This window comes from Rana temporaria, chromosome 1, assembly GCF_905171775.1.
Source record: "Rana temporaria chromosome 1, aRanTem1.1, whole genome shotgun sequence".
NCBI classification, from domain to species: Eukaryota; Metazoa; Chordata; class Amphibia; order Anura; family Ranidae; genus Rana; species Rana temporaria.
This window is the reverse complement of record NC_053489.1, coordinates 627,404,405-627,430,687: the sequence shown is the minus strand read 5'-3', so window position 1 is coordinate 627,430,687 and position 26,283 is coordinate 627,404,405. Positions and strand designations below refer to the sequence as shown.

Below are 26,283 nucleotides of genomic sequence, written 5' to 3'. Positions count from 1 at the left end.
CCTCTGGACCCCTTTACATTACACAGCACCCTGGACCCCTTTACATTACACAGTACCGTGCACCTCTGGACCCCTTTACATTACACAGCACCCTGCACCTCGGGCCCCTTTACATTACACAGCACCCTGCACCTCGGGGCCCCTTTACATTACACAGCACCCTGCACCTCGGGGCCCCTTTACATTACACAGCACCCTGCACCTCGGGGCCCCTTTACATTACACAGCACCCTGCACCTCGGGCCCCTTTACATTACACAGCACCCTGCACCTCGGGCCCCTTTACATTACACAGCACCCTGCACCTCGGGGCCCCTTTACATTACACAGCACCCTGCACCTCGGGGCCCCTTTACATTACACAGCACCCTGCACCTCGGGGCCCCTTTACATTACACAGCACCCTGCACCTCGGGGCCCCTTTACATTACACAGCACCCTGCACCTCGGGGCCCCTTTACATTACACAGCACCCTGCACCTCTGGGCCCCTTTACATTACACAGCACCGCACCTCTGGGCCCCTTTACATTATAAAACATTTCTGCTCTTGCTAGGATATCTATCCTGTCATATGCAGGAATCCAGTTCAGATTTCAGGTCTTTATTTTCTGCCAAGTTTGTAGAGGTTCCAGCTGTGTGATGTGGAACAGTGCACAATGAAAAGCTGAATTCCCGGGATGGAAATGTTTGCAGTTACATGGGGTGGATTTACTAAAGGCAAGCAGATTGTGCACTCTGCAAGCGTAGTTGCTCCAAAGTTTAGTAAATGAGAGGAAGCTCTGCTGACTTTCATCATCCAATCACATGCAAGAATGTGTTTTTTTTTAAATGAGTATTCTTTGCAAAGTGAAACTTCAACACATTTATTAAGCTCTGGTGGGAAATGCCCTTGCAGAGTGTACAATCGGTTTGCCTTTAGTAAATCCACTCCATTATTCCAGCTTGGATCTGTGTAGTACACATAGGGCTCATGCACACTGCATCTCATAGAAGAAGGTCCTACAGGCCTTTGAACTTTATTGAGCTCTGATTTTTTTTCTGTCTGGAAACTCCCTTGCATTCTATGGATCTTTCATGAGTTTACAGGCATACGCTCTTACAGGCAGAAAAATTCTTGTGCAGGTTCCTGCATCACATCCGACTCGCAGGCAGGTCACAATGACATCTGCAAATCGCTGCGGGTGTCAATATAAATGACACCCCCAAAATGATTTGCAGAACACAGTGCGAACTGTAGATTCAGATCGCATGTGTCTGAACACCGTTGCAATCCGAATCCAGTGCGGACCGACTTTGGTCCGAATGTGATTTCAGCCATACAACGCATGTGCACAGACATCCCAACCTGAAAAAAATAAAAATTCAGGGAGATGGCAAACTCATTTCAGTGAGGGGATGCTTCGCACCGGCACCGACCCCCCCCCCCCTCCAATAAAATGCAGCCTTACAAGTGCTGTTTAAATGCAGCCCATCAGTGCAACCTATCAGTGTCCATCAATGCCACCTCATCAGTGCCCACCAGTGCAGCCCATCAGGGTCCACCAGTGTAGCCCATCAGTGCCACCTCATGAGTGCAGCCTATCACTGTCCATCAGTGCCACCTCATCAGTGCAGCTTATCAGTTTCCATCACTGCCACCTCATCAGTGCAGCCTATAGGTGTCCATCAGTGCCACCTCATCAGTGTCCATTAGTGCCACCTCATGAGTGCAGCCTATCAGGGTCCACCAGTGTAGCCTATCACTGTCCGTCAGTGCCACCTCATCAGTTTCCATCAGTGCCACCTCATCAGTGCAGCTTATCAGTTTCCATCACTGCCACCTCATCAGTGTAGCCTATAGGTGTCCATCAGTGCCACCTCATCAGTGTCCATCAGTGCAGCCCATCAGTTTCCACCAATGCAGCCCTATCCATGCCATTCAGTGCCACCTCCTCAGTGCAGCCCATCAGTTTCCACCAGTGCAGCCCTATCCATGCCATTCAGTGCCACCTCCTCAGTGCAGCCCATCAGTTTCCACCAATGCAGCCCTATCCATGTCATTCAGTGCCACCTCATCAGTGTCCACCATCAAAGACTCAGTGTCCACCAGCAGAGTGCTCCCGGCTCTGTCCCGCCCCCTCCCTTGGCCACAGACAGAGCAGCTCGAGCGGCCGTACCCCATTCTCATTCAGCCACTCAGGGCTGCTCTGTCTTCTGTCTGTGGCTGAGTGACAGGCCCAGCTGGGAGATCACCCGGCGCTCATGGGTGTCCGGGAGCCCACAGCCAAATGCAGGGGACTTGGGATGTCTGCGTGCACACCAATGCGGTGCGAATCACATGCGATGTCTGGCATCACAAAAGTGTGAACCCAGGCTTAAGCAGAGAAATAAAAGCTAAAATTTCTGTAAAAGCAACTTTTTTTCTTTTCCCCCCTTCTTCGAACCGCAGTGTGCATGAGCCCATATGCCAAACCTGGCCACTACTACAGCAATCGCTTCGTCTTTCGAGTGCTATGCCAAGCAGCTTCCCTGATGCATAGTAATGGGGTGGGGGGGGGGGGGTCACTAAGTTGGAATGGGTGCCAATCAGACAACGCCTTGTATATTACTCAATTAATGAAAAGCATTCTTTGGCTGGATGAAGTGCAGATTGTGACATCACTGCCCCTCAGTTTGGAGCCCAACCTGGACACTATTTGCATGGAGTTTGCATGTTCTCCCTGTACCTGTGTGGGTTTCCTCCAGGTACACTGGTTTCCTCCCACACTCCAAAGACATGCTGGTAGGTTAGTTGGCTCCTCTCTAAATTAGCCCTAGTATATGAATGAATGTGAGTTAGGGACCTTAGATTGTAAGCTTCTTGAGGGCAGGGACTGATGTGACAATGTATATGTCAAGTGCTCCATTAATTGTCAGCTCTATATAAATACAGAAATGTTTGCAGCAGGAGTGATTTGAGAAGTAGCTTCTGATTGGCTGCTCTGGGTTTCGGCACTTTACCTTTCTGCACCCTCCCCCATACTACTCACCTGTACTTGGGTACACAACACACCCTCTGCCAGTACCAGTCAGCTGCCAGGACCTGACTCTACATATAGTTCCTGTAGGCGGAGCCTAGTCCGCCATCTCTAATAAGGGAAACAGTACAGCCACTAAATTATTTTTTACAGGTCCTTGTCTATATATCTCTCATTTGTGGTCCAAATGCTCTGTACACTATATTGCATAAATTTGCTGCGAGTTATTGAGGACTGCGTTGTTGCTGAGCTCCAAAGCGTGATATTACTATGGTAATAGGCGTCGTCATCACTCTGCGCCCGCTAGGGGAGAATGCGCGGCGGCCATTTTTGTGTAGACCATAGTTCATATTCATAGAGTGAGCTCTGTATTGGAGACCGACAGGCGGACACGTTACCTCTGTTCGGCATGCCAGAGTTGAGCCGTGTATGTGTGCGGGATGCCGGGGGCTCGGTGCTCCCGGGCGGGTTCTGGGCGGCGGTGTCGGTGTGGTTGGAGAAGGCTCAGGTGCTGAATAAGAGGCTGTGCGGCTCGTGTATAGAGCGGAGCTGGGACTGGAGGAAGGAAGAGGAGGAAGGGGATGGGACTCTGCGGGAGCTGCTCCCCCTGCTGGCCGGGCTGAGCTGCCCTGGAGGAGATGAGGAGGTGCTGAGAGACATCAGAGCCAATGAGGAGCCAGGAGAGGGGAGGCTCCTCCTCCTGAGGAGCCTCATCCCCAAATCCAACCCCCATTACACCTCCACGGATCCCCAGAGGGAGCTCGTCATCAAAGGTCAGCGGTGTCCCCCATGTGTAATGGTGTCACCCTCACTGCCATCCAATCACCGGCAGGCTGGGGGTTCTTTTGGTTGAGGTCTTCTCCAACTTTCAGCGCAGTGCGTCATGATGCCCATTGATATTCAACACAAAAGTCCCCCTGCAATGTTTATTAATGTGTTTAGAGGCCTTTCTATTGGTTTCAGTGGCGTGACTCCAGACAAAGTGCGTGTGTGCGTTTGTTGCAACGCGTTTTCGCTTTGAACGACATCCCAACGCATCAAGGCAGGATTGATCCCTTTATTTTTTTTTTGGTAGCAGATATTCGGCGCTGATCCCTCTCACCCCGACACTGAGGCTCCCTCCGCGTTTAAAACGCATCGGGAAATAGTAAGAAGACCCACCAAGACTGTAATCCTTGAAGTGTCGTTTATTGGTACATCAGAGTGACAGTAAAACAATAGAGCTGACGCGTTTCGGCAATAGCCTTAGGCGTAGCTATGGGGCAGCCCATTGATTTCAATAGCCCACCCTGCGAGCGGCAAAGTATTTTACCACATTTCGGTTTGTGCTTCTTTTTTTTTTTTTTTTTATTGTGCACAGCATTTGCTTCCCTTGTGCTGGGTGCCATTAACACTAAGTGCCGGTTCACACTAGAGGTCGACCGATATATCGGCAGGCCGATATTTGGCCGTTTTGGAGAAATCGGCATCGGCCGATTTCTATCCAAATTAGGCCGATATTTAACATGGCTGCTAGCGGTGCCACGGCTCCAGAGCTAGGCCGAAGCCGCAGCCCTTTTCTGATGCTGTGACCGTGGCGGCAATCCGCGGATTGCCGCCGGGGTCACAGCATCAGGAAAGGCCGCGGCTTCAGCCTAGCTTCAGAGCCGCGGCCATCTTGGTACACCCAGCATGGCGGCCCTCCTCTCTGTTTACACCCACAGAGGAGGAGGGGCCCGTGCTCGTGGGACACACACCGCTCTTTGGTGTCTGTACTACGGGGGACAGGGGGGTCTGTACTGAGGAGGGGGGTGTCTATACTGGAGGAAGAGGGGGGTCTGTACTGAGGGGGGTGACACCATTTTTTTTGCACCAGTGCCACCTGCCAGTGCCACTTGCCATCTGCCAGTGCCAATACCAGTGCCACCATCCAGTGCCAATTAGTGCCACCTTCCATTCAGTGCCAATGCCACCTGCCAGTGCGACCATCCAGTGCCAATTAGTGCCACCTTCCATCCAGTGCCATCTGCCAGTGCCACCATTTAGTGCCACCTTCCTGCCAGTGCCAACTAAAGCCATCAGTGCCACCTGCCAGTGCTAACTATTGCCATCCAGTGCCACCTGCCAGTCAGTGCCAACCAGTGCCACTTGCCAGTGTCACCTGTTAGTGCCACGTGCCAATCAGTGCCATCTGCCAGTGCCAACCAGTGTCAATTAGTGCCACCTGCCAGTGCCAATAAGTGCCACCTGCCAATCAGTGCCATCTGCTAGTACCATCTTTCAGTGCCAATAAGTGCCACCTGCCAATCAGTGCCTTCTGTTAGTGCCATCTTCCAGTGCCAATAAAAAAAAAATCGGCCACAAAAATCGGCATCATATATCGACCATCGGCCGCCCTGATTTCTAAATATCGGCATCGGCCAGAGAAAAACCCATATCGGTCGACCTGTAGTTCACACTGCAGCGTTGTCCGAGTTCAGATGTGATTCGCACTGCAGCACAAATCCCATGCGATCTCTGTGCGATGCGATTTCAGCCATACAGAAATTGTGTGGCTGAAATCGCATTGCCTTTGTACCAACCTCGCACAGGACCCTTTTTTTGGTCCGCAGCAGAATCGAATCGCGTGGGTGTCCACGCCCATGCGATACGATTCCTGTCCGATTTTGCAGATCGCTTTGCGATGTGCGAACTGATTTGGGGGTGTCAACTTTTAACTGACACTCCCAGCCATTCACATAGGGAAGTGTGAACTGCCGCCGGGAGACATGCGATGTGGATTCCCAGGGATCCTGCATCGCAGCAGCATATAGAAATATTGTATATTAGACAGCCTTGCATAGATCTTTGAGTATAGTGCAATTTCCATAATCTCCATTTGCCTTCAAGCTTAAGGTATGTTTGCATTCTGTTTTGCTGCTTATATACAGTGCCTTGAAAAAGTATTCATACCCTTTGAAATTTTTCAAATTTTGTCATGTTACAATCAAAAACGTAAATGTATTTTATGTGATAGACCAACACAAAGTGTCACATAATTGTGAAGTGGAAGGAAAATGATAAATGGTTTTCAACATTTTTTACAAATAAATATCTGAAAAGTGTGGCGTGCATTTGTATTCAGCCCCCTTTACTCTGATACCCCTAACTAATATCTAGTGCAGGGGTCTCAAAGTACCGGCCCGCGGGCCATTTGGGGACCGGTTATAAATGGCCCGCAGGGCGGCCGGGGGTTCCGCGGAAGGGGGGGGGTAGATCAAGATGCATGCAGAGTAGCACAGGAAGTGTCTGTCATAAGTTCACTTCTCTCTCATGTCACGCTGCTGCCTGGTGGCCCCTCCTCTCTTCTCGTCCATCCCCATTTGCTTGTGACGAAAACGACAAGTAAACGCTTACCTGTGCCCCATGTACCCTGATGTGCTGGGCTTTGTACCCTGATGTGCTGTGTCCTGTGCCCTGTACCCTGATGTGCCCTGTGCTGATGTGCCATGTCCTATACCCTGATGTGCCATTTGCCTTGTCCTGGTGTGCTATGCCCTGTGCCCTGATGTGTGCTGTGCCCTGATGTGAGTGTGCAGTGTAGTGGTCAGGGTTAATAATGCGTCCGCTGACACCAGTGCTGGTTGTACTAATGCGTCCGCTGACACCAGTGCTGGTTGTACTAATGCGTCCGCTGACACCAGTGCTGGTTGTACTAATGCGTCCGCTGACACCAGTGCTGGTTGTACTAATGCGTCCGCTGACACCAGTGCTGGTTGTACTAATGCGTCCGCTGACACCAGTGCTGGTTGTACTAATGCGTCCGCTGACACCAGTGCTAGGGGTTGTACTAATGCGTCCGCTGACACCAGTGCTAGGGGTTGTACTAATGCGTCCGCTGACACCAGTACTGTTTTTTAAGTTTGAAAGTTTGCATGCGGCCCCCCCGTGGGATATGAAAACTTGTCTTGTGACACTCAGGTAATTTGAGTCACCTGTCCACATGTGTGTAATTTAATCTCAGTATAAATACAGCTGTTCTCTGAAGTCCTCAGAGGTTTTTTTAGAGAACCTTAGTGAACAAACCGCATCATGAAGGCCAAGGAACACACCAGACAGGTCAGGAATACAATCGTGGGGAAGTTTAAAGCAGAGTTAGGTTATAAAAAAAAATATATCCCAAGTTTTGAACATTTCGCAGAGCACTGTTCAATCCATCCCTGGAAAATGGAGAGTATGGTACTACTACCAAGACATGGCCGTCCACCTAAACTGACAGGCCGGGCAAGGAGAGCATTAGTCAGAGAAGCAGCAAAGAGGTCCATGGTAACTCTGGAGGAGCTGCAGAGATCCACAGCTCAGGTGGGAGAATCTGTCCACAGGACAACTATTAGTTGTGCACTCCACAAATCTGGCCTTTTATGGAAGAGTGGCAAGAGGAAAGCCATTGCTGAAAGAAAGCCATAAGAAGTCCCGTTTGCAAGAAGCCATGTGGGGGACACAGCAAACATGTGGAAGATGGTGCTCTGGTCAGATGAGACCAACATTTTTCATTTTGGCCTAAAAGGAAAATGCTATGTGTGGCAGAAAACGAACATTGCACATCACCCCTACCGTGAAACATGGTGGTGGCAGCATGTTGTGGGGATACTTTTCTTCAGCAGGGACAGAGAAGCTGGTCAGAGTTGATGGGAAGATTGATGAAGCCAAATACAATCTTAGAAGAAAACTTGTTATTTTATACCAGTTTTATTTAAAAAAAAAAATATATATATATATATATAAAACCATTTTATCATTTTCATTCTACTTCACAATTATGTGCCACTTTGTGTTGGTCTATCACATAAACTCCCAATAAAATACATTTACATTTTTGGTTGTAAAATTACAAAATGTGGAAAATTTCAAGGGGTAGGTATACTATTTCAAGGCACTGTATGGGGGTGGCTTTTTCAGATAACTGATTAGTTAAGGCTGGGTTCACACTTTTGCAAATTGGATGTGGCTTATACTGCATCCAGTTCACAGAACATTTTAAAATCTTAGTTTCAATCAGTCTGGTTCACATATGTGCGTTGCATTTGCACTCCCCAAAAAAGTAGGCAATGCGGTGCGGATTGCAGGCACATATTCTTCTATGGGAACACATCTGATTCGCAGATGTTTTCTGTTGTAAACAGGCATTATGCCCCCCCCCCACTACACCCCCCCTCCCTCCCTGCTCAGCTGATCTGCAGATACAACAGAGAGGACCACCGAACAGCTGCTTTTTCTCTTTGCAGAGAAAACAGAGCTTGAATTTGCACCGCACATGTGTAAATCCAGCCTAATAGCTTCACATAATTGGCTATTGGGTTACCTACACTCATTAACCCTTTCATGCCGATGGAACGCATATATGCGTCCTCGGCGTTCGGGGGTTATACCGGGATGATGCCTGCAGCCGCAGGCATCATCCCGGTACTGTTGTTTAGAGCGGGCGATCGGCTATCCAAACATAACAACCAATGCGGCTTAAAGCTGCTCGGTTGTTATGCCGGAGGAGCGGGAGGGGACATCCCCCCCCCCCTCCCGCCGCCTTACGCCGCTCTGACCGGGCCTCCCGTCCCACCGGGAGACCCGATCCTCCATCCGCCGTGTTCTGTGTTCAGGCGGAGACTGACACTAAGCCGTAAACGGCTTTGATTCAGTCTCCGCATTGAAACCACGGAAGCGGCGTCATGACGTCACTTCCGGGTTTCTCGGCTGCCAATGGCGCCGGATTTAAAAAAGTACACAGTATTCAGAATTGCCGTTTTCGGCGATCTGAATACTTTGAAGTGCAAAGGAGGGCTCGGAGGTCTTTTAGACCCGGATCCCTCCATAAAGAGTACCAGTCACCACCTATTGCTGTCACAAGGGATGTTTACATTCCTTGTGACAGCAATAAAAGTGATCAAAATGTAAAAAAATAAAAAAACACAATTTAATATTATAAAAAAAAAATAAGAAAACAAAAAATTTTTTTTTTTAAAGCGCCCCCCTCCCCGCGAGCTTGCGCAGCAAAGAAAACGCATACGGAAGTCGCGCCCGCATATGAAAACGGTGTTCAAATCACACATGTGAGGTATCGCCGCGATCGTCAGAGCGAGAGCAATAATTCTAGCACTAGACCTACTCTATAACTCTAACCTGGTAACCGTAAAAAAAAGTTTAAAGCGTCGCCTATGGAGATTTTTAGGTACCGTAGTTTGTCGCAATTCCACGAGTGCGTGCAATTATAAAGCGTGACATGCTTGGTATCTATTTACTCGGCGTAACATCATCTTTCACATTATGCAAAACAAATTGGCTAATTTTACTTTTTCATTTTTTTTTTAATTCATGAAAGTAAATTTTTCCCAAAAAGTTGTGTTTAAAACACCGCCGCACAAATACCGTATGACATAAAATAATGCAACAATCGCCATTTTATTCTCTAGATTCTCTGCTAAAAAAAATATATATAATATTTGGGGGTTCTAAGTAATTTTCTAGCCAAAAATATGGATTTTAACTTGTAAACACCAAATGTCATACATAGGCGTAGGCATGACAGGGTTAATATTCATATACTGCCAGGAACCATGAAACAGACGCAGCAGCAGGGATGGCCTGCCACACAGGCTGTACCGGAACAGCCACAGTGGGGGGATCCAGGTGAGCAGTGTGAATCGGGAGCGTCTGTAACGCTATGGCAAACTGATCCATGCGGTGATCCTGCTCATTCAACCTGAGAAAAATATTACCACTAGGTGGATTGTCTTCTTAATTCATGGCCTTCACCTACTGTCAGGGACCATGAAACAGATGGAGACAGAAAATGCAATAAAAATCACACCTTTTAATAAAATGGTACAACTGGTAAACGTAGTAAAAACGTAAAGTATTGGTAGCCAAATCGGGTAGTCAGAACGAGCCAGGAAATCGGGAAGCCAGAGATCAGCGTAGTTGGAGGAAGCGGACATGATCAGGAACCAGAAGGGATGTCAGCCAGGCAAGTTATTAACAGGAACACAGCAGAGTCTCTAGATATGTTGACCAAGGTGAAGGCATTGAAGAAATTAACCAGGCAGTTTAAATAGCTAGAAGGGACTGGCTGTGGGCTTGTCTGACGAGCAGGAGATCAACAGGTGAGCCGCTGTGGAACAATGAGTATTGGCAATTAACCGACAGTTGAGCACAGAGAAGGGAGGGCTGAGAGCCCAGCCCTGACAATAATTTTAAATCCTAATTGGCATATCCTATAACCTACATTGCAGGTGCTGTTGCACCCCCCCCCCCCCAATAACTAGCAAGTGTGAGCTCTTGTAGGCTATTTTGGGGTTCTCACTCCCCTTTGGAGGGCCGGCCCTCTGTAAATTACCCAGTTTTTTTTTTTGTTTGTTTCGTTTTTTTTCTTCTCTGGCCACACGCCTTAATTTACATGATATGATCCCTATGGTCCACTAACGGCTACAAGTGAGGTGTACATATATAAGCATTGTTCTGTTCTATTTGCAAATGCTCTAACTTAATATTTCGTCATTTAGTGCTAGTTCACACCAGATGCAGTTCCGTGTGCTTTTTTTTTGTGCACTGAAAATGCATGCACGGTGTTTTCCGTGTATTCCAATGGCTCTAGTTCACACCATGCAGTCAGTTTCCGGTGCAGAAACGGACCAGAACTGACTGTATTGGTGCAGAAAAAACGGAACTGCATCTGGCCCTTAGATGTCCTTATCCCCCTGAGGAAGATTGCAACTTGTATAATTGAAACGTGTTGGGGTCCTTGCTGAGCGATAACATGAAGTGTGATATCTCTATATATTGTTATTTGCCAGTATATAAGGACTTCTTTGTTGGTCATATATGAAGGTTATGCATACCAGAGCGTATGGGTTTTTTTTTTTTTTTTTTTAAGTGTTATTGATATTTTATGTCATTTTGTGCCAATTATTATTTTTTTATATCCCTTTATGATTTAGATTGAACTTTTCTGCTGCCTAAAAGCCTTTGGGAGCATTTTTTTCTTGGTTGGCTTTAATTTTCTTTCCTTGGGCTATAGACATTTTTCAAAATAAGTCAAATGGAATAATCCTTTACCGCTCTGAGGTTAAAGGAACACTAAAGTCAAATATTTTTTTTTTTTGGTAAAATAACAAACATCTTATACTTGCCTTTACTGTGTGGCTCGTTTTGCACAGGGTGTCCCCGAACCTGGTCTTCTGGGGTCCCTCGGCGGCTGTCTCGGCTCCTCCTCGCAAGAGCTTTCTACCTTCATGCAAGCTCCCTCGCATGGTGGAAAGCTTCTGCGAGCGCGCTCCCGTGATACAGCGGCGGCCATAGCCGCCAACTGTATCACTCGGCCCCGCCCCCCGGTGCAGCGCGTCATTGGATGTGATTGACAGGAGCTCCAACCAATGGCTGCGCTGTTATCAATCTGTCCAACCTAGCCAATCAACGGCCAGGCTGGAAACCAAACAGGATGACGGGACGGGCGCGGGACTTTCGAGGGGAGAGGTAAGTAAAACGGGGGCTCGGGGGTGCTGTCGGCTGTTTTTTACCTTAATGCATAGGATGCATTAAGGTGAAAAAACATTTACCTTTACAACCCCTTTAATTTTGATGATAATGTTTAATAGTCAATTTTCTTTATCGTACATCACGGGACACAGAGCAGCATAGCCATTACATATGGGTTATATAGTGTACCTTCAGGTGATGGACACTGGCACTCTCCGATAGGAAGTTCCCTCCCTATATAACCCCCACCCATAGTGGGAGTACCTCAGTTTTTTCGCCAGTGTCTTAGGTGTTGGTGCACGTTGAAGGTTGTGCCTGCAGTTTGTCCTTGGGACCAGGGCCAGCCGACCGGATCCGTCCAAGGTGCTTCATAGCCAAAGTGGACGGTACCCGGGCCCCAATTCGTGGATGGGGTTTTGCCTATAATGCCTCTCCTTGGAGGGCTGGACTCTGGGTTCCAGGACTGGGTTTTTTAACCTATGGATACCTGCTGCCAGTAGTGCTGTATAGGTCCAGGTGTGTGGTGTTCCTGACTTGGACCCCGGTCCCTGAAGGTCTATGACCATACCCACGGTGAAGGGGGAAGATTGGGCCTCTTGCATGAGCAATACCCTGCGGCGTGGAAAGGTAAGCGGGGGGCCTACGGAACTTGGTTTGTCAGTGGGCTCCCCACAGGGGACTCTGGGGAAAAGCCTTTTTTATGCCTCTGTGCATGGGCTAAAGAGAAACCACAAAGTCTGCATGACTGGATGGCTCAAACACCCAGGTATACTGTTCCTCTGGCTGGGCTAATAGACTGCTGCTGCTGCTACAAGGTGTTTTTGCTCCATGAAATGTAAAGGGGAGCATGTCAGGTTTAAATTACTTACTTCCTGATGTCTGTGTGTCTCCAGCAGCTCCCGGGCTCCTCTCCCCACATGGATTCTGCTTCCTGCTTCCTGTAGAGCGGCGTCGGGAGCGCGCGCGCGCACTGTTATAGGCGCCGACGCTGCGTGGAGGGGGCGGGGGACGCCCAGGGAGTTCCCTCCCCTCTGTACATCAGAGGGAAAACTCTATTTAGCCTGTCAGTTTGCTGAAGGCTGTGAAGGGACACGGAGCAGCGATGCTGAGCTGAGCAGGATAGGTTTGCCTATGTTATGCTGACACAGTGACACCCAGTGGCCGTTTTTTTGTACACACCTTGCTAAAGAGCTGTTTAAGCTCAGATTTTCTCTGAAAAGCCGGTGTACTAAGTAGCAGTCAGAGTACTTAGTATTTGGTACTCTCTTAGCCCAGCATTAAGGGAAGCAATATTAGGATATGATTAAGCCCTTGGGGCTCAATATTGCTATCTCTTGTTAGGTTTTGGGAAGTTTAGTTTCTGTCTAACATTACCCTAGCCTAATTTTCTTCCTCATTTATTTAAATGTGTGTTTTTCTCCAGCTATTACAGTTAGTTGTATATTAGCGGAGTATCTCAGATTTGTTTATTATGGCTCCTAAGGGTGCAGGGAACGCTAAAAATGCTAAAGGTGTTAAAAAGCCGAAGGGTTCCCCATCGGGCTCGGAGGATATTTCCCAGAATCCACCTGCCCCTACCTCCCCGGAGGATCCGGAGGTTGCTGCCCTGGGTGAGCCATCAGGGTTGCTAGGTGCTATGGCGGGCCCTATTCAACCAACTCCTTCCTATGTCACGGAAGAGATGTTAGCCTCCACCTTGGGTGGATTTGAAAAAAGGATGGCCGCTCTTATTACGGCCTCTTTATCCGGGAAGAAGCGGGCTAGGTCCCCGTCTCCCAGGTTTGAATCTCCTGAGGAAGATGTCCTTTCCACTGAGGAATTGGAAGATACAGGAGACCAGGCTGAGGATCACCTGGACCATTTAGGTTCTGAAGATTCTACTATAGAAGAACCTTTTTCAGCTTCTCACGCAGAAAAATTGTGGGTTCAGTCCTTAACGGATATGGTGCGGTCAGCTTTTAAAATGCCTTTGCCTCAGCCTCTGGCCTCCGCTGTGTCCTCATTGGGCTCCCTAAAAGCGCCCCAAGCCAACCTGGTGTTCCCGGTCCATCCTTTGTTAAAGGACCTGATATTTCAGGACTGGGTTAAGCCAGACAGGATTTTTTTTGCCTCCTAAAAGGTTCGCAGTTATGTACCCTTTAGAGGAGGAGTTTTCGAAAAAATGGGCTGTCCCCACTGTTGACGCAGCCATATCATGTGTCAATAAAGCTTTAACGTGTCCAGTGGACAATATTCACATGTTCAAAGATCCTGTGGATAAAAGGCTTGAGACCTTACTGAAGGCATCCTTTGCCACAGCGGGGGCAGTGGTCCAGCCAGCTGTAGCTGCCATTGGCGTCTGCCAGGCTTTAAAGGACCAGGCCAAGCAGGCCCTAAAGGACCTCCCGGCTCAACAGGCTCAGGACTTAGCCGATCTACCTAGAGCTTTATGTTTCGCGGTAGACGCTATCAAGGATTCAATCCAACAGGCGTCCCGCCTATCCCTGTATTTGGTTCACATGAGAAGATTACTTTGGTCAAAGAACTGGTCTGCAGAAACCCCCTGCAAAAAACTCCTTACAGGATTCTCCTTTCAAGGAGAGAGATTGTTTGGAGAAGATCTTGACAAATATATTCAAAAGATCTCTAGTGGTAAGAGCACCCTTTTGCCGGTTAAGAAAAGGTTCCGAGGTCCCTCTTTTAAGCGCCCAACCTCTCCAGTTCCAGGGCCCTCATTCTCTAGGCAGTATCGACGGCCTCCTGGACGCGCATCTGCAAACAGGCCACAAGGGCAAGCTGCAGGGAACAAGAGACCGTGGAACCGTAAGCCGGTTAAGGCTGCCCCTAAGGCAGCCTTGTGAAGGGGCGCCCCCACTCTCTCGAGTGGGGGGAAGACTCCGGTTATTCTCGGAGTTGTGGGGGGCCCAAGTTACCGACCAATGGGTTCTGTCCTCAGTGACTCAGGGGTACAAGCTGGAGTTTCGGGAGTTCCCCCCTCCTCACTTTCAAACGTCAAGACTTCCAGGCGACCCTCAAAGACAGGCATCACTTCTGTCCGCCCTAGAGCGACTCCTATCTCAAGGAGTGATTATGGAAGTACCAGCAGGGGAGCAAGGACAAGGGTTTTACTCAAACCTTTTCGTTGTCCCGAAGCCAAACGGCGACGTCAGGCCTATACTGGACCTAAAGTCATTAAACCGCTTTTTAAGAGTCCGGTCCTTTCGAATGGAGTCCATTCGTTCGGTGGTGGCCGCCCTCCAAGGAAAGGAGTTCTTGGCCTCCATCGATATAAAGGACGCATACCTGCACGTTCCGATTTTCCCAGGCCATTACAGGTATCTGCGTTTTGCCCTAAACTATCGGCATTATCAGTTCGTGGCTCTTCCGTTCGGACTAGCCACGGCCCCTCGGGTTTTTACGAAGATCCTGGCCCCCGTATTAGCCATCCTAAGGGAACAGGGCATTCTGATCATGGCCTACCTAGACGATCTTCTGGTAGTCGACCACTCAGCGGCCGGCTTAAATCGGGCAGTGTTGCTAGCAGTAAACTGCCTAGAGTCCCTGGGTTGGGTTCTAAACCGGGACAAATCGGCTTTACAGCCCACAAGAAGGTTGGAGTATCTAGGTCTGATTTTAGATACAAGACAACAACGGATCTTCCTGCCCCAGTCCAGAGTGGACTCGATAAGGGAGTTAATCCACATAGTCCTAAGCAGCACAAGGCCATCTATACGCCTCTGCATGCGCCTGTTGGGAAAGCTAGTGGCCACCTTCGAGGCAGTGCCCTATGCCCAGATCCATTCTCGGAGGCTACAGAGAGCAATTCTCACGGCCTGGGACAAAAGACTCCAGGCCTTGGATCTTCCCATTTCCCTTCCCTATGCGGTAAGGCAGAGTCTGTGTTGGTGGCTAGTCACAAAAAATCTTCTGAAAGGAAGATCGTTCAGTCCCCCCTCATGGAGGATAGTAACCACGGATGCCAGCCTATCAGGCTGGGGTGCAGTCCTAGACGATTTAACCCTACAGGGGAAATGGTCAAGGGCAGAATCAGCCCTACCCATAAATGTCTTAGAGATCCGAGCAGCTCGGTTGGCTCTTTTGGGCTGGACGGAGGTTCTGCAGGGCTCCCCAGTAAGGGTACAATCCGGCAATGCCACTGCCGTAGCTTATATAAACCACCAGGGTGGCACCAGGAGTCAGGCAGCCCAAAGGGAGGTAGATCGGATCTTTTCATGGGCAGAAGCCCATGTCCCCTGCATCTCAGCTATCTTTATCCCCGGGGTGGACAATTGGCAAGCGGACTTCCTCAGCCGCCAACAGATGTCCCCAGGGGAGTGGTCCCTCCATCCCGAAGTGTTCCAGGTCATTTGCCGGAAGTGGGGTACTCCGGAGGTGGACGTTATGGCGTCCAGATTCAATGCCAAAGTAGCAAAGTTTGTCTCTCGAACGAGGGATCCATTGGCCTGCGGGACAGATGCCTTGGTGTGCCCTTGGCATCAGTTTGCGCTAATCTATGCCTTCCCTCCAATACGGATGCTACCCCGTCTTCTTCACAGAATTCAAAGGGAACGCAAGCCAGCGATTCTAGTGGCCCCGAAGACCTTGGTACTCCTTGATAAAAAGGATGACCGTAGAGGAGCCTTGGGTCCTCCCTCTACGTCCGGACCTCCTCTCACAAGGGCCATTCTACCACCCTGCCTTACAGGCCCTAAATTTAACGGCCTGGCGGCTGAGTCCCTGATTCTCAGAAACAGAGGCCTTTCAGGGCAGGTCGTTTCCACCCTTATAAACGCAAGAAAACCAGTTTCCAGGTTAATATACTATAGGGTGTGGAAGGCCTATATTACCTGGTGTGAATCCAGGAAATGGGATCCCCGCAAATATACCATTGGGAGAATCCTGGAGTTTTTACAGTTGGGAGTGGAAAAAGGTTTGGCGGTCGGCACAATCAAGGGGCAGGTGTCTGCCTTGTCGGTCTTCTTCCAGAGATCTTTGGCTGCCCATTCCTTAATGAAATCCTTTTTACAAGGTGTTATTCGGGTGAATCCCCCGATTAAAGCTCCTCTGTATCCTTGGGATCTAAATTTGGTTCTATCGGCCTTGCAAAGGCAGCCCTTTGAGCCCTTGTCCGCGATCCCTTTGGTCCTTTTGACTAGGAAACTAGTGTTTCTGGTGGCCATGGCATCCGCCAGAAGAGTGTCGGAGTTGGCAGCCTTGTCATGTAAGGCACCTTATTTATTATTGCATAAGGACAGGGTCGTTTTGCGGCCGCTTCCGTCCTTCCTGCCTAAGGTGGTATCAAATTTTCACCTTAATCAAGATGTGATTCTTCCATCATTTTTTCCAAAGCCTTCTTCTAAGGAAGAGAGGTTACTACATTCCTTGGATGTAGTTAGAGCTGTAAAGATTTACTTGGAAGCTACAGCCCAGATTCGTAAGACGGACGTCTTATTCATTCTGCCGGAAGGGCCCAAAAAGGGCCAGGCAGCGTCTAAGGCCACTATTGCTAAGTGGATTAGGCAGACGATTATTCAGGCCTATGGCCTGAAGGGGAAGAGTCCACCCTTATCGGTTAAGGCTCATTCCACTAGAGCTATAAGTGCCTCTTGGGCAGCGTATCACCAGGTCTCTATGGCTCAGGTCTGCAGGGCAGCAACCTGGTCATCTGTCCACACATTTGCAAAATTTTATCAAATGGACGTTAGGAGGAACGCTGATTCAGCCTTTGGGCAGGCGGTACTACGGGCCGCAGTTTAATCTCCTCTTGTCCGGTGGCACCTCCTGTTTGGTTTTTTCTGGTTGTCTCCCTCCCCTCATGGAGCATTGCTTGGGGACATCCCATATGTAATGGCTATGCTGCTCTGTGTCCCGTGATGTACGATAAAGAAAAAGGGATTTTTATTAACAGCTTACCTGTAAAATCCTTTTCTTGTAGTACATCACGGGACACAGAGCTCCCACCCCTCTTATGGGGAATTTTGGGATGCATATTGCTTGCTACAAAACTGAGGTACTCCCACTATGGGTGGGGGTTATATAGGGAGGGAACTTCCTGTCGGAGAGTGCCAGTGTCCATCACCTGAAGGTACACTATATAACCCATATGTAATGGCTATGCTGCTCTGTGTCCCGTGATGTACTACAAGAAAAGGATTTTACAGGTAAGCTGTTAATAAAAATCCCTTTTTTTTCCTGCCTATTAAGGCCCGTACACACGGTCAGAGTTTTTGCCAACAAACTTCAAAATGAGCAAGTTTTCAAAAAAATCCGACCGTTTGTACGCTCCATCGGACAAACTTTTTCGGTTTTTATCGGACAAAAGTTCGCTCTGCAAACGGACAAACTTTTCGACAACAAAACTCCGATGGTGCCTAGTCCGACCGTGTGTACAGCAAGCCATTGGACTTTTGTACAAAGTGCAAATACGCATGCCCAGAACCAATGTTAAAATCAACCAACAATAGCAGAAGTTGACCAAGGTGTGGCGGTAAAGAGCAGAAAAGAGCAGAAAAACCACGTGATGTTGGAAAAGTTTTAGGAAAGTTTGCAGAAAAGTCCTACCGTGTGTATGCTATGGGTGTGGCCGGACAACTCCCTTCGGACAAAAATCCCAAGGAAAAGTTTGTTTGAAGTCCGATCGTGTGTATGAGGCTTTACAAGTTGTTCTGCTGAAAATTTCCAGAAATATACTAGGCTTTCTTGGTCCCTTTTCATAGCTTGCTGCGCAGAACTTGTCAGTTGAGTGACAGACTCTCTCGTTGGTGATTTCCCATGTTAATGACTAATAATTCCTCTAGCACAGGTGGGGATGGGGAACATCCTCTGAGATTTAGGATGCAAAGGCGGCCGGCCTCCAGCTACGCCAAACCACAGGCATATGGAAGTTGTAAGGATAACTTGGTGATGTATTCACATCTCATTTGTGATCTCAAATATACCCTTTGCCCAAAAGGTTGAAATTCACCATATGTTTCACAGGAGGTGCAATATTCCGAGCTTGGTATACACCAGGGGTGCCCAACCTTTTGAGGAGCGAGGGCCGCTTTAGCGACTTGGTAACTGGTCGCGGGCCACAATGAGCGGAGCGGGCAGATGACAAATCTGTGTCCACTCTGAATATGTAGAGTAGACACAGGCGCAGCCCGCTCTACTCTATGGGCCCTCTGATCCGCCCAGACAGAATGGGACAGATCCCCTTCTATTTTTTTTAAACGGATCGGATTGCAGATACGCGGGTGTAAACAGACATAAGTCTGTTTACATCTGCCACTCTATAGAGGTAAATGGAGGGTATGACTGGGCCCGCCTGAAAAACAGTCAGGCAGACCCAATCGGACCGATCATGTGAAAGGGGCCTAAGGCTGCTTTCACACTGATGCACAGAGGTTTACCTGCACCTCAAATGACCTTGATCTTCACTTCTTCCTCAGGATTCCTGCTGCTGGTTGCTGCTGTCCCCCAGGCGGATATGGCTGGTGGCTGCTGCTGGCTGTCCTCCAGGGCTGGTACTGTTGTTGGGTACCACTGGCTGGTACTGCTGGCGGGTACTGGTACTGAGGTTGGGTACTGGTACTGATGACTGGTACTGCTGGCGGGTACTGGTACTGCTGGTGGGTACTGCTGGCGGGTGACACTGGTGGCTGGCACTGGCTGCTGTTTTTAGATCACAGGTTCACTTCCTGTGCATTAGTGTGACAGAAGCATGCAGCTGCAGTAGAGAGCCGATGCTTCCTGTCACAGGCGGAGTACATTTGGTATCACTCCGCCTGTGAAGGAGCCAGCGCTATACGGGAAGCATCGGCTCTGCTTCCTCTAGCAGTGGCTCCATTCTTTGTGCTGGTGCTCGGAGATGGCGGGTCGGGAACCCGCGATCTGGGCTTGCCGACCTGCCATCTCAGAGCAAGACATGGCGGGCCACATCAGAGGGCACTGCGGGCCATCCGTTGGGCAGCCCTGTTATACACAAATCCCAATGGAGTTCTTGTTTTCACCGGCTAATATAAATCGTAACATGCAGACCGTGCTCTGATTTTTTTGCTTTGCTCACACCAAGACAATTGAATGTTTTTTAAAAATGCAAATAAAGGTTCTCCGCAGTGATAGACTGGAAGGTAAGTGAAATAATAGGAGATAAGTCATGTACATGTTTTCTGTCTCCCTCTCCAGATGCCTCCGGGAAAGTGGTGACATTTATACCACTGGAAGAGCCAAGCCAGGGACATATTCAGGTCAAGAAAAACAACATTTATCAAATCCGTCTCGCACACGTCGCGGATGATGAATGGTGAGCGGAGCGGCGAGAGTTTTCTGCGCTGCATATATTAGCATTAAGTCCCAACCTCTGCTGCATGATGTATGGCATGCTGTCCTCACCAAGGTGGTCACTGGAAGCTTTTCATTTCTTAATAGTACTCGTTTATTCTCCTGTTATATGGAGTTTATTGTCATTGCAATGTCGCCACTAACTTCTACGTATTGACTAGTTTATTAGCAGTGTGACCATATTTCACCTGTTCTGTACAGCACTGAACCAATGAATGCCCCCAAAGAGGCGTACTGTTCATAGCCAAACTCCAGGAAAACCGCAAAATACACAGAGAAGCTCATTTCATGTGGCATGTGTCTAAAAATAGACTTCGGCTGCATCCCTGTACGCGGCGAGACTTCGGCTGCATCCCTGTACGCGGCGAGACTTCGGCTGCATCCCTGTACGCGGCGAGACTTCGGCTGCATCCCTGTACGCGGCGAGACTTCGGCTGCATCCCTGTACGCGGCGAGACTTCGGCTGCATCCCTGTACGCGGCGAGACTTCGGCTGCATCCCTGTACGCGGCGAGACTTCGGCTGCATCCCTGTACGCGGCGAGACTTCGGCTGCATCCCTGTACGCGGCGAGACTTCGGCTGCATCCCTGTACGCGGCGAGACTTCGGCTGCATCCCTGTACGCGGCGAGACTTCGGCTGCATCCCTGTACGCGGCGAGACTTCAGAAGACGCTTGCTTACTTCTATCCATCCATACTATCCATTCACATCCAATTCCGTCTGATTTGTTGGACTAAACACAATGAGTTTGTTTTTAGGTCCATTTTTACTAACCTGGCCAGATAAGGATAGATATAGGCACACGCACATCCAATTGCATCTGGCCACCCATAGGGATTACACTGGTCCATTTTAAATGGGGACAGACAAGAAAAGATTAGTCAGGGGTACTGAATTAAAATTTACGGTGGTCCGATCAGTAGAATTCACTTTCAGCCAAGTTCCAAATGGCATATTTGTGCAATCCTTTACATCACAGCCCCTCTCACAAACCTTGTGTCCTCTCCGTCCCTTCACATCACCCCCCAACAGTGGTCTTCTATTCCTCATCACATCATCCCCCGCCACCCCCCTACAGTGGTCTTCTCTTCCTTATCACTCTTCCTCCCCCCCTTCACCCACAGTGGTCTTCTCACCCCCCCCCCCCCCCCCACAGTGTTGTCGCCCCCTTTCTCATCACATCAATTCCCCCCCCCACAGTGGTCTTCTCTTCCTTATCACCCCCCCCCCCCCCCACAGTGGTCTCTCCCCCATCACATCACAATAGTGTCCTTCTCTTCCTCATGACATCACCCCCCTCACAGTGGTCTTCTCTCCCCCATCACATCACGTGGCCTTCGCTTGAAAGGGGTTGTACCGGGATAATGCATGCACCCCCCCCCCCCCCGGATACTGTTTTACGAAGAAAACGGTCAGTATTCTTGGGATAACAATGGATGCGGCTATTATCCCAAGGAGCGAGGGGGGATGTCCGTGCTCTTCTGTGCCATTGGGAGGCCTGAGAGTCCAGCCAACACGTCCACCGGCTGTCCGGAGGCCTGAACAAAGTCTGAATCGGCTTTGATCGGGTCACGGCATGGATCTAGTAACCAGGATGCCATGTCATGACATAATTTCCAGTTTACTGAAGACTTAAAGGGGTTGTAAACCCTCATGTTTGTTTTTTAAATAACAAACATGTCATACTTGCCTCCACTTTGCACAGAGTGGGCCCGGTCCTCCTCTTCTGGGGTCCCGCAGCAGCACTGGTGGCTCCTACCAGCTATGAGTGTCCACGTTGGAGAAGCGCTCTCCTTGGTGGACACCCGTGCGGGCGCTTACACAGAATGTGTGTTCATTCACGCAGAATGCAGGACTCGGCGCCGCGTCGTTGGATTTGATAGCAGTGGGAGCCAATGGCTGCGCTGCTATCAATCTATCCAATCAGGACACGAGACACCAGCTAGTGACAGCTTTCAGGTAAGTAAAACTTGGGGGCTGCAGCACTACAGAAGGTTTTTCACTTTCAAATGCATTAAAGCGGAGTTCCACCTAGAAATTGAACTTTTGCTTTTTTCGGGAAAAAAACCCCTCCCCCTTCAGGCGGGAGCAGATACGTGTTTAATACAGGTACAGTATTTGCTCCCACTTCCGGGCATAGATTGCCGCAGATAATGCGGGTATCTACGTCATGTACGGCGGTTCCTCCATCCCCCCCCCGCTGTCTTCTGGGAGACACACAGGTCCATTCTTCGGATTGCGCAGTGCGACTCGCGCACCAGGAAGTGAAGCCGCAAAGCTTCACTTCCTGATTCCCCTACTGAAGATGGCGGTGGCAGCATCCGAGAGCCGATGGAGAGATCGGCTTCGGGTTCCAACATCGTGGGCGCCCTGGACAGGTAAGTAACCTTATTTTAAAAGTCAGCCGCTGCAGTATTTGTAGCTGCTGACTTTAAAAAAAAAATTTAAAATTCTGCTGACCTTCGCTCTAAGGTGAAAAACCATGAGGGTTTACAACCCCTTTAAAGGCGCCAAATTAAAAAATAAATTACCACTTTAAAAACTTTTTTTACCAAGACAGTATAAAAAGAAAAATAATTATAATTTAAGCGCCATGTCCCTCCGAGCTCGTTCACAAAAGCGAACCCATATATACGTCGAACCCGCAAATCTAAACTGTGTTCAAACAACACACGTGAGGTGTTGCTGCTTGCATTAGAGCGAGAGCAATAATTCTAGTAACTGTTAACCTGTAGACCTTTTTAAATTGCCTATGGAGATTTTTAAAGCGGGAGTTCACCCGAAAAAAATGTTTTAACATTAGTTTGATGCTCATTTTGTCAAGGGGAATCGGGTAGTTTTTTAAAAACGAAGCAGTACTTACCGTTTTAGAGGGCGATCTTCGAGTAACCAAAAGAAGCCGAACATCGGTGCGGCTCTATACGGCGCCTGCGCACCAACGTTCAGCTACTTTTGGAAAATCGTGACGCGATGTATGCGACCGTCGGAAGACTGTCAATCAAATAGGAACGCCTAGTCCCGCAGCCCATACCCGGAAGCGGCGGAGAAGATCGCTCTCTAAAACGGTAAGTACGGCTTAGATTTTAAAAAAACTACCCGATTCCCCTTGACAAAACGAGCCTCAATCTAATGTTAAAAATTAACATTTCCGGGTGAACCTCCACTTTAAGTATCATAGTTGTCTGCCATTCCACGAGTGTGCGTCATTTCAAAGCATGTCATGTTGGGTATAGTTTTGGGGTTCTAAAGTAATTTTCTAGGAAAACAGAAAAAGGCTAAAAAGGGGTTAATTTTTTTTTTTTTTATTATTTGCCTTTTTAGGATTACTTTATTGGCCCTTTTTATTTTATAAGAACACGCTGCGCACAAATCACCGCAACGAAACTCTGTTTTTTTTGCATTGCTTTCTAAAGGAACTTTGATTAAATTACTTTGTTTTGTACATTTCTTAAAATACAAATTGTTCAGCATGAATGTAATCCCCATTATCGGCTCTTTTTAAACCCTCTTTGGTACGTCTTTGAATCTCTGTAGCCACATTGTTTGGAAGCATTGCTTGTTCATCAGTATAATTCATTAGAATGTTTATCTCCCTGGAAGGAAATGCATTCATTGGCACTTGCCGTAATTTAAATTGCATTCCAGCGCTGTTATTTTGTTATCAGACATTTTATCTTGTCTTTGTAAGTCATTAGGGCTTTTTTTTTCTTTCACAGTTTAAATTGCATGCTTTATGAGGAATTGCGCACTTATAATGCTCCGTGCGTATCTGCTCTGGTTTTCTGTAAGTTGTTGATTAACGGGATGCAGCCAGACAGGTTATGTTTTTTTAATTAACCCCTAGATGTGCATTACCAGCAGAACAACTGCTTTTTATTTTTATGAGGATTTGAGGTTTACGTTATTAATATAGCAGACAATGTTTGTAGACCTGTCAAGAAACCCATCTTCAGCTTGACATCTTTATTACCTGCAGAGTAGAAAAAATAGCCTGTAAATCTGACCAGTTTAATAAACCTAACCTTTACTGGACATGTAAATAGTCCTTTTAAAAAGTGTCACCATAATGAAAGTGACCCTTGCTATTTCTTATACCATCCCATCCAACAGTACCTATGCATTAGAGCTGCACGATTCTGGGGGAAATTACAATCACTATTTTTTTTATTTTTTTTGGCTTTGAATAAAAATCTAAATTTTCTCGGCGTAACATCATTCACATAATATAAAAAAAATGGGCTAACTTTACTGTTTTTTTTATTTTTTATTATTCATTAAAGCGGAGTTCCACCAATATAAAAGTCAGCAGCTACAAAAAGTGTAGCTGCTGACTTTTATTAATCGTAAACTCACCTGTCCCATGTTCCAGCGATGTGGGCGTACAAAGCCCCGCTCCTCTCCCCCTCCACTCTGCGGCAATGGCATCATGACTGTGCACCCAGTTGTGCCTGTACAGCCGGGCACACACTGCACATGCGCGAGTCATGTTGCGTGCCGTGATTGGCTGGGCAATCATCTGGGACATGTCACACGTCCCAGATGATTTCTGAGAGGGAGGGGGGATGAGGTGAACTTCCTTCTGGCGCCACGGTGCCCGGGAGGAAGTATGAGCTGGAACCCTCTAAAAAGATGGCTCTGTTACTGGTTTCAAAATGAATGAATGAATCTTTAATGGTACACTCTCAGCTTTTTATGCAGTTACAGGCATGTTACAGTAATCAAAGGAACAAAGAAACACTCCACCCAGACATCACACAATGGGGCTTCAATCACATTCTTTTTCGATAATGACATTCAGGTGAGTTAATTACTACTCATAACCCAGACGTCTGTCTCTGCGACAAGTTCCCCTCACCTGTTACACAAAACACATTTCATTACTAAACATAATTGACATGTTAATTCCCTACCCCTGAAAGGAGACATCTGACCTTTAGACTTAATTAGTACAATGGACACAGAATGTAATCACAGCAAGATACTTTAACATCCCATAATAGCCAGCCAGGCTGACTCTGTTTCAATCCACATCACCACAGTAGCAGACTTAGTTAGCATCTCAACAGCCTAGGTTAAAGCGGGGGTTCACCCTGTTAAAAAAAAAAAAAAAGTTTTTTTTTATTAGACCATTACATTCGGCATCGTAGCGCGAGCTACGGTATGCCGGTCTTACATTTTTTATCCCCGTACTCACTGTGCTATCGATGATTGAAGAATCCGGGGAATGGGCGTTCCTATGGTGAGAGAAGGTGATTGACGGCCGGCCCTGGCACGTCACGCTTCTCCGGAAATAGCCGAAATAGGCTTGGCTATTCACGGCGCCTGCGCATAGCCTGTGCGCAGGCGCCGTGAATAGCCGAGACCTACTCCGGCTGTCTTCGGGGAGCGTGACGTGCCAGAGCCGGCCGTCAATCATCCTCCCTCTCCATAGGCACGCCCATTCCCCGCGGGAGTCGGATTCTTCAATCATCGATAGCACAGTGAGTACGGGGATTAAAAATTTAAGACCGGCATACCGTAGCTCGCGCTACGATGCCGAATGTAATGGTCTAATGATGGAAAGGAGGGTGAACTACCGCTTTAAGCATTGATAGACATCCTATTGACCTGTTGTGGACAGCATTACCAAACTGTAATATTCCAAGATATCCTGCAAAACATGAATTATCATTTATCAGTCACCCTATGCCCAAAAGGGGCACAGGGTGACCCTAGAACCAAGAGTCATTAGTGACACTGGCACAGGAGTACCCCACATCCTTCAAAGGTCTCTGGGTGTCACAGGCCATTCCGTTACACATGGCTTGACAAATTTGCTTGGAATCTAGGAGCCAGCTAAAAGTAAGGAGCCAGGAACGTGCCCCATCCCGCTGAGCTCGCGTGCAGAATTGAACGCATACGTGAGTAGCGCCCGCATATGAAAACTGTGTTCAAAACCACACATGTGAGGTATCGCCGCAATTGGTAGAGCGAGAGCAATAATTCTAGCCCTAGACCTCCTCTGTAACTCAAAACATGCAACCTGTAGATTTTTCTTTTTTTTTTTTTTTAAACGTGACCTATGGAGATTTTAAAGGGTAAAAGTTTGTCACCATTCCACGAGCGGACGCAATTTTGAAGCGTGACATGTTGGGTATCAATTTACTCTGCGTAACATTATCTTTCACAATATAAACAAAAATTGGGCTAACTTTACTGTTTTTTTTTTTTTATTAAAAATTACATTTTTTCCAAAAAAAGTGCGCTTGTAAGACCGCTGCGCAAATATTGTGTGACAAAGTATTACAATGACCGCATTTTAATCTATAGGGTGTTAGAAAATAAATATATAATGTTTGGGGGTCCGAAGTAAATCTTTTTATGCTAGAAAATTATTACTTAATTAAATAAAAATAAAAGCTATTCCAAAAAAAAAAAAGGCTATATAAAACTATTTAAACCGTCCACCCCTCACTCACCATTAGGCAAAAGGCGCCAGATGATGGCTGCAAACACTTCCT

At 48.0% G+C, this 26,283-nt stretch overlaps 2 protein-coding genes across 3 annotated transcripts in view; one reads left to right on the top strand and one right to left on the bottom strand.

The window, feature by feature from the left end:
* ACOX3 (acyl-CoA oxidase 3, pristanoyl) overlaps positions 1-3,480 on the bottom strand; it is a 186,708-nt gene extending 183,228 nt beyond the window's left edge. The window contains exon 1 of one of the 2 annotated variants that reach the window (XM_040335363.1): positions 3,397-3,480. The gene's annotated coding sequence lies outside the window, so the exon portion shown is untranslated. Of the gene's footprint in view, positions 1-3,010; positions 3,105-3,396 lie in introns of those variants that run through there. The other variant, XM_040335361.1, reaches the window with a different exon arrangement.
* Positions 3,338-26,283, top strand: part of TRMT44 (tRNA methyltransferase 44 homolog) — an 82,850-nt gene continuing 59,904 nt past the window's right edge. Inside the window, exons 1-2 of the mRNA XM_040335365.1 lie at positions 3,338-3,771; positions 19,628-19,745. Coding sequence (XP_040191299.1) covers positions 3,408-3,771; positions 19,628-19,745 — 482 coding nt within the window. The 5' untranslated portion in view covers positions 3,338-3,407. The remainder of the gene's footprint in view (positions 3,772-19,627; positions 19,746-26,283) is intronic.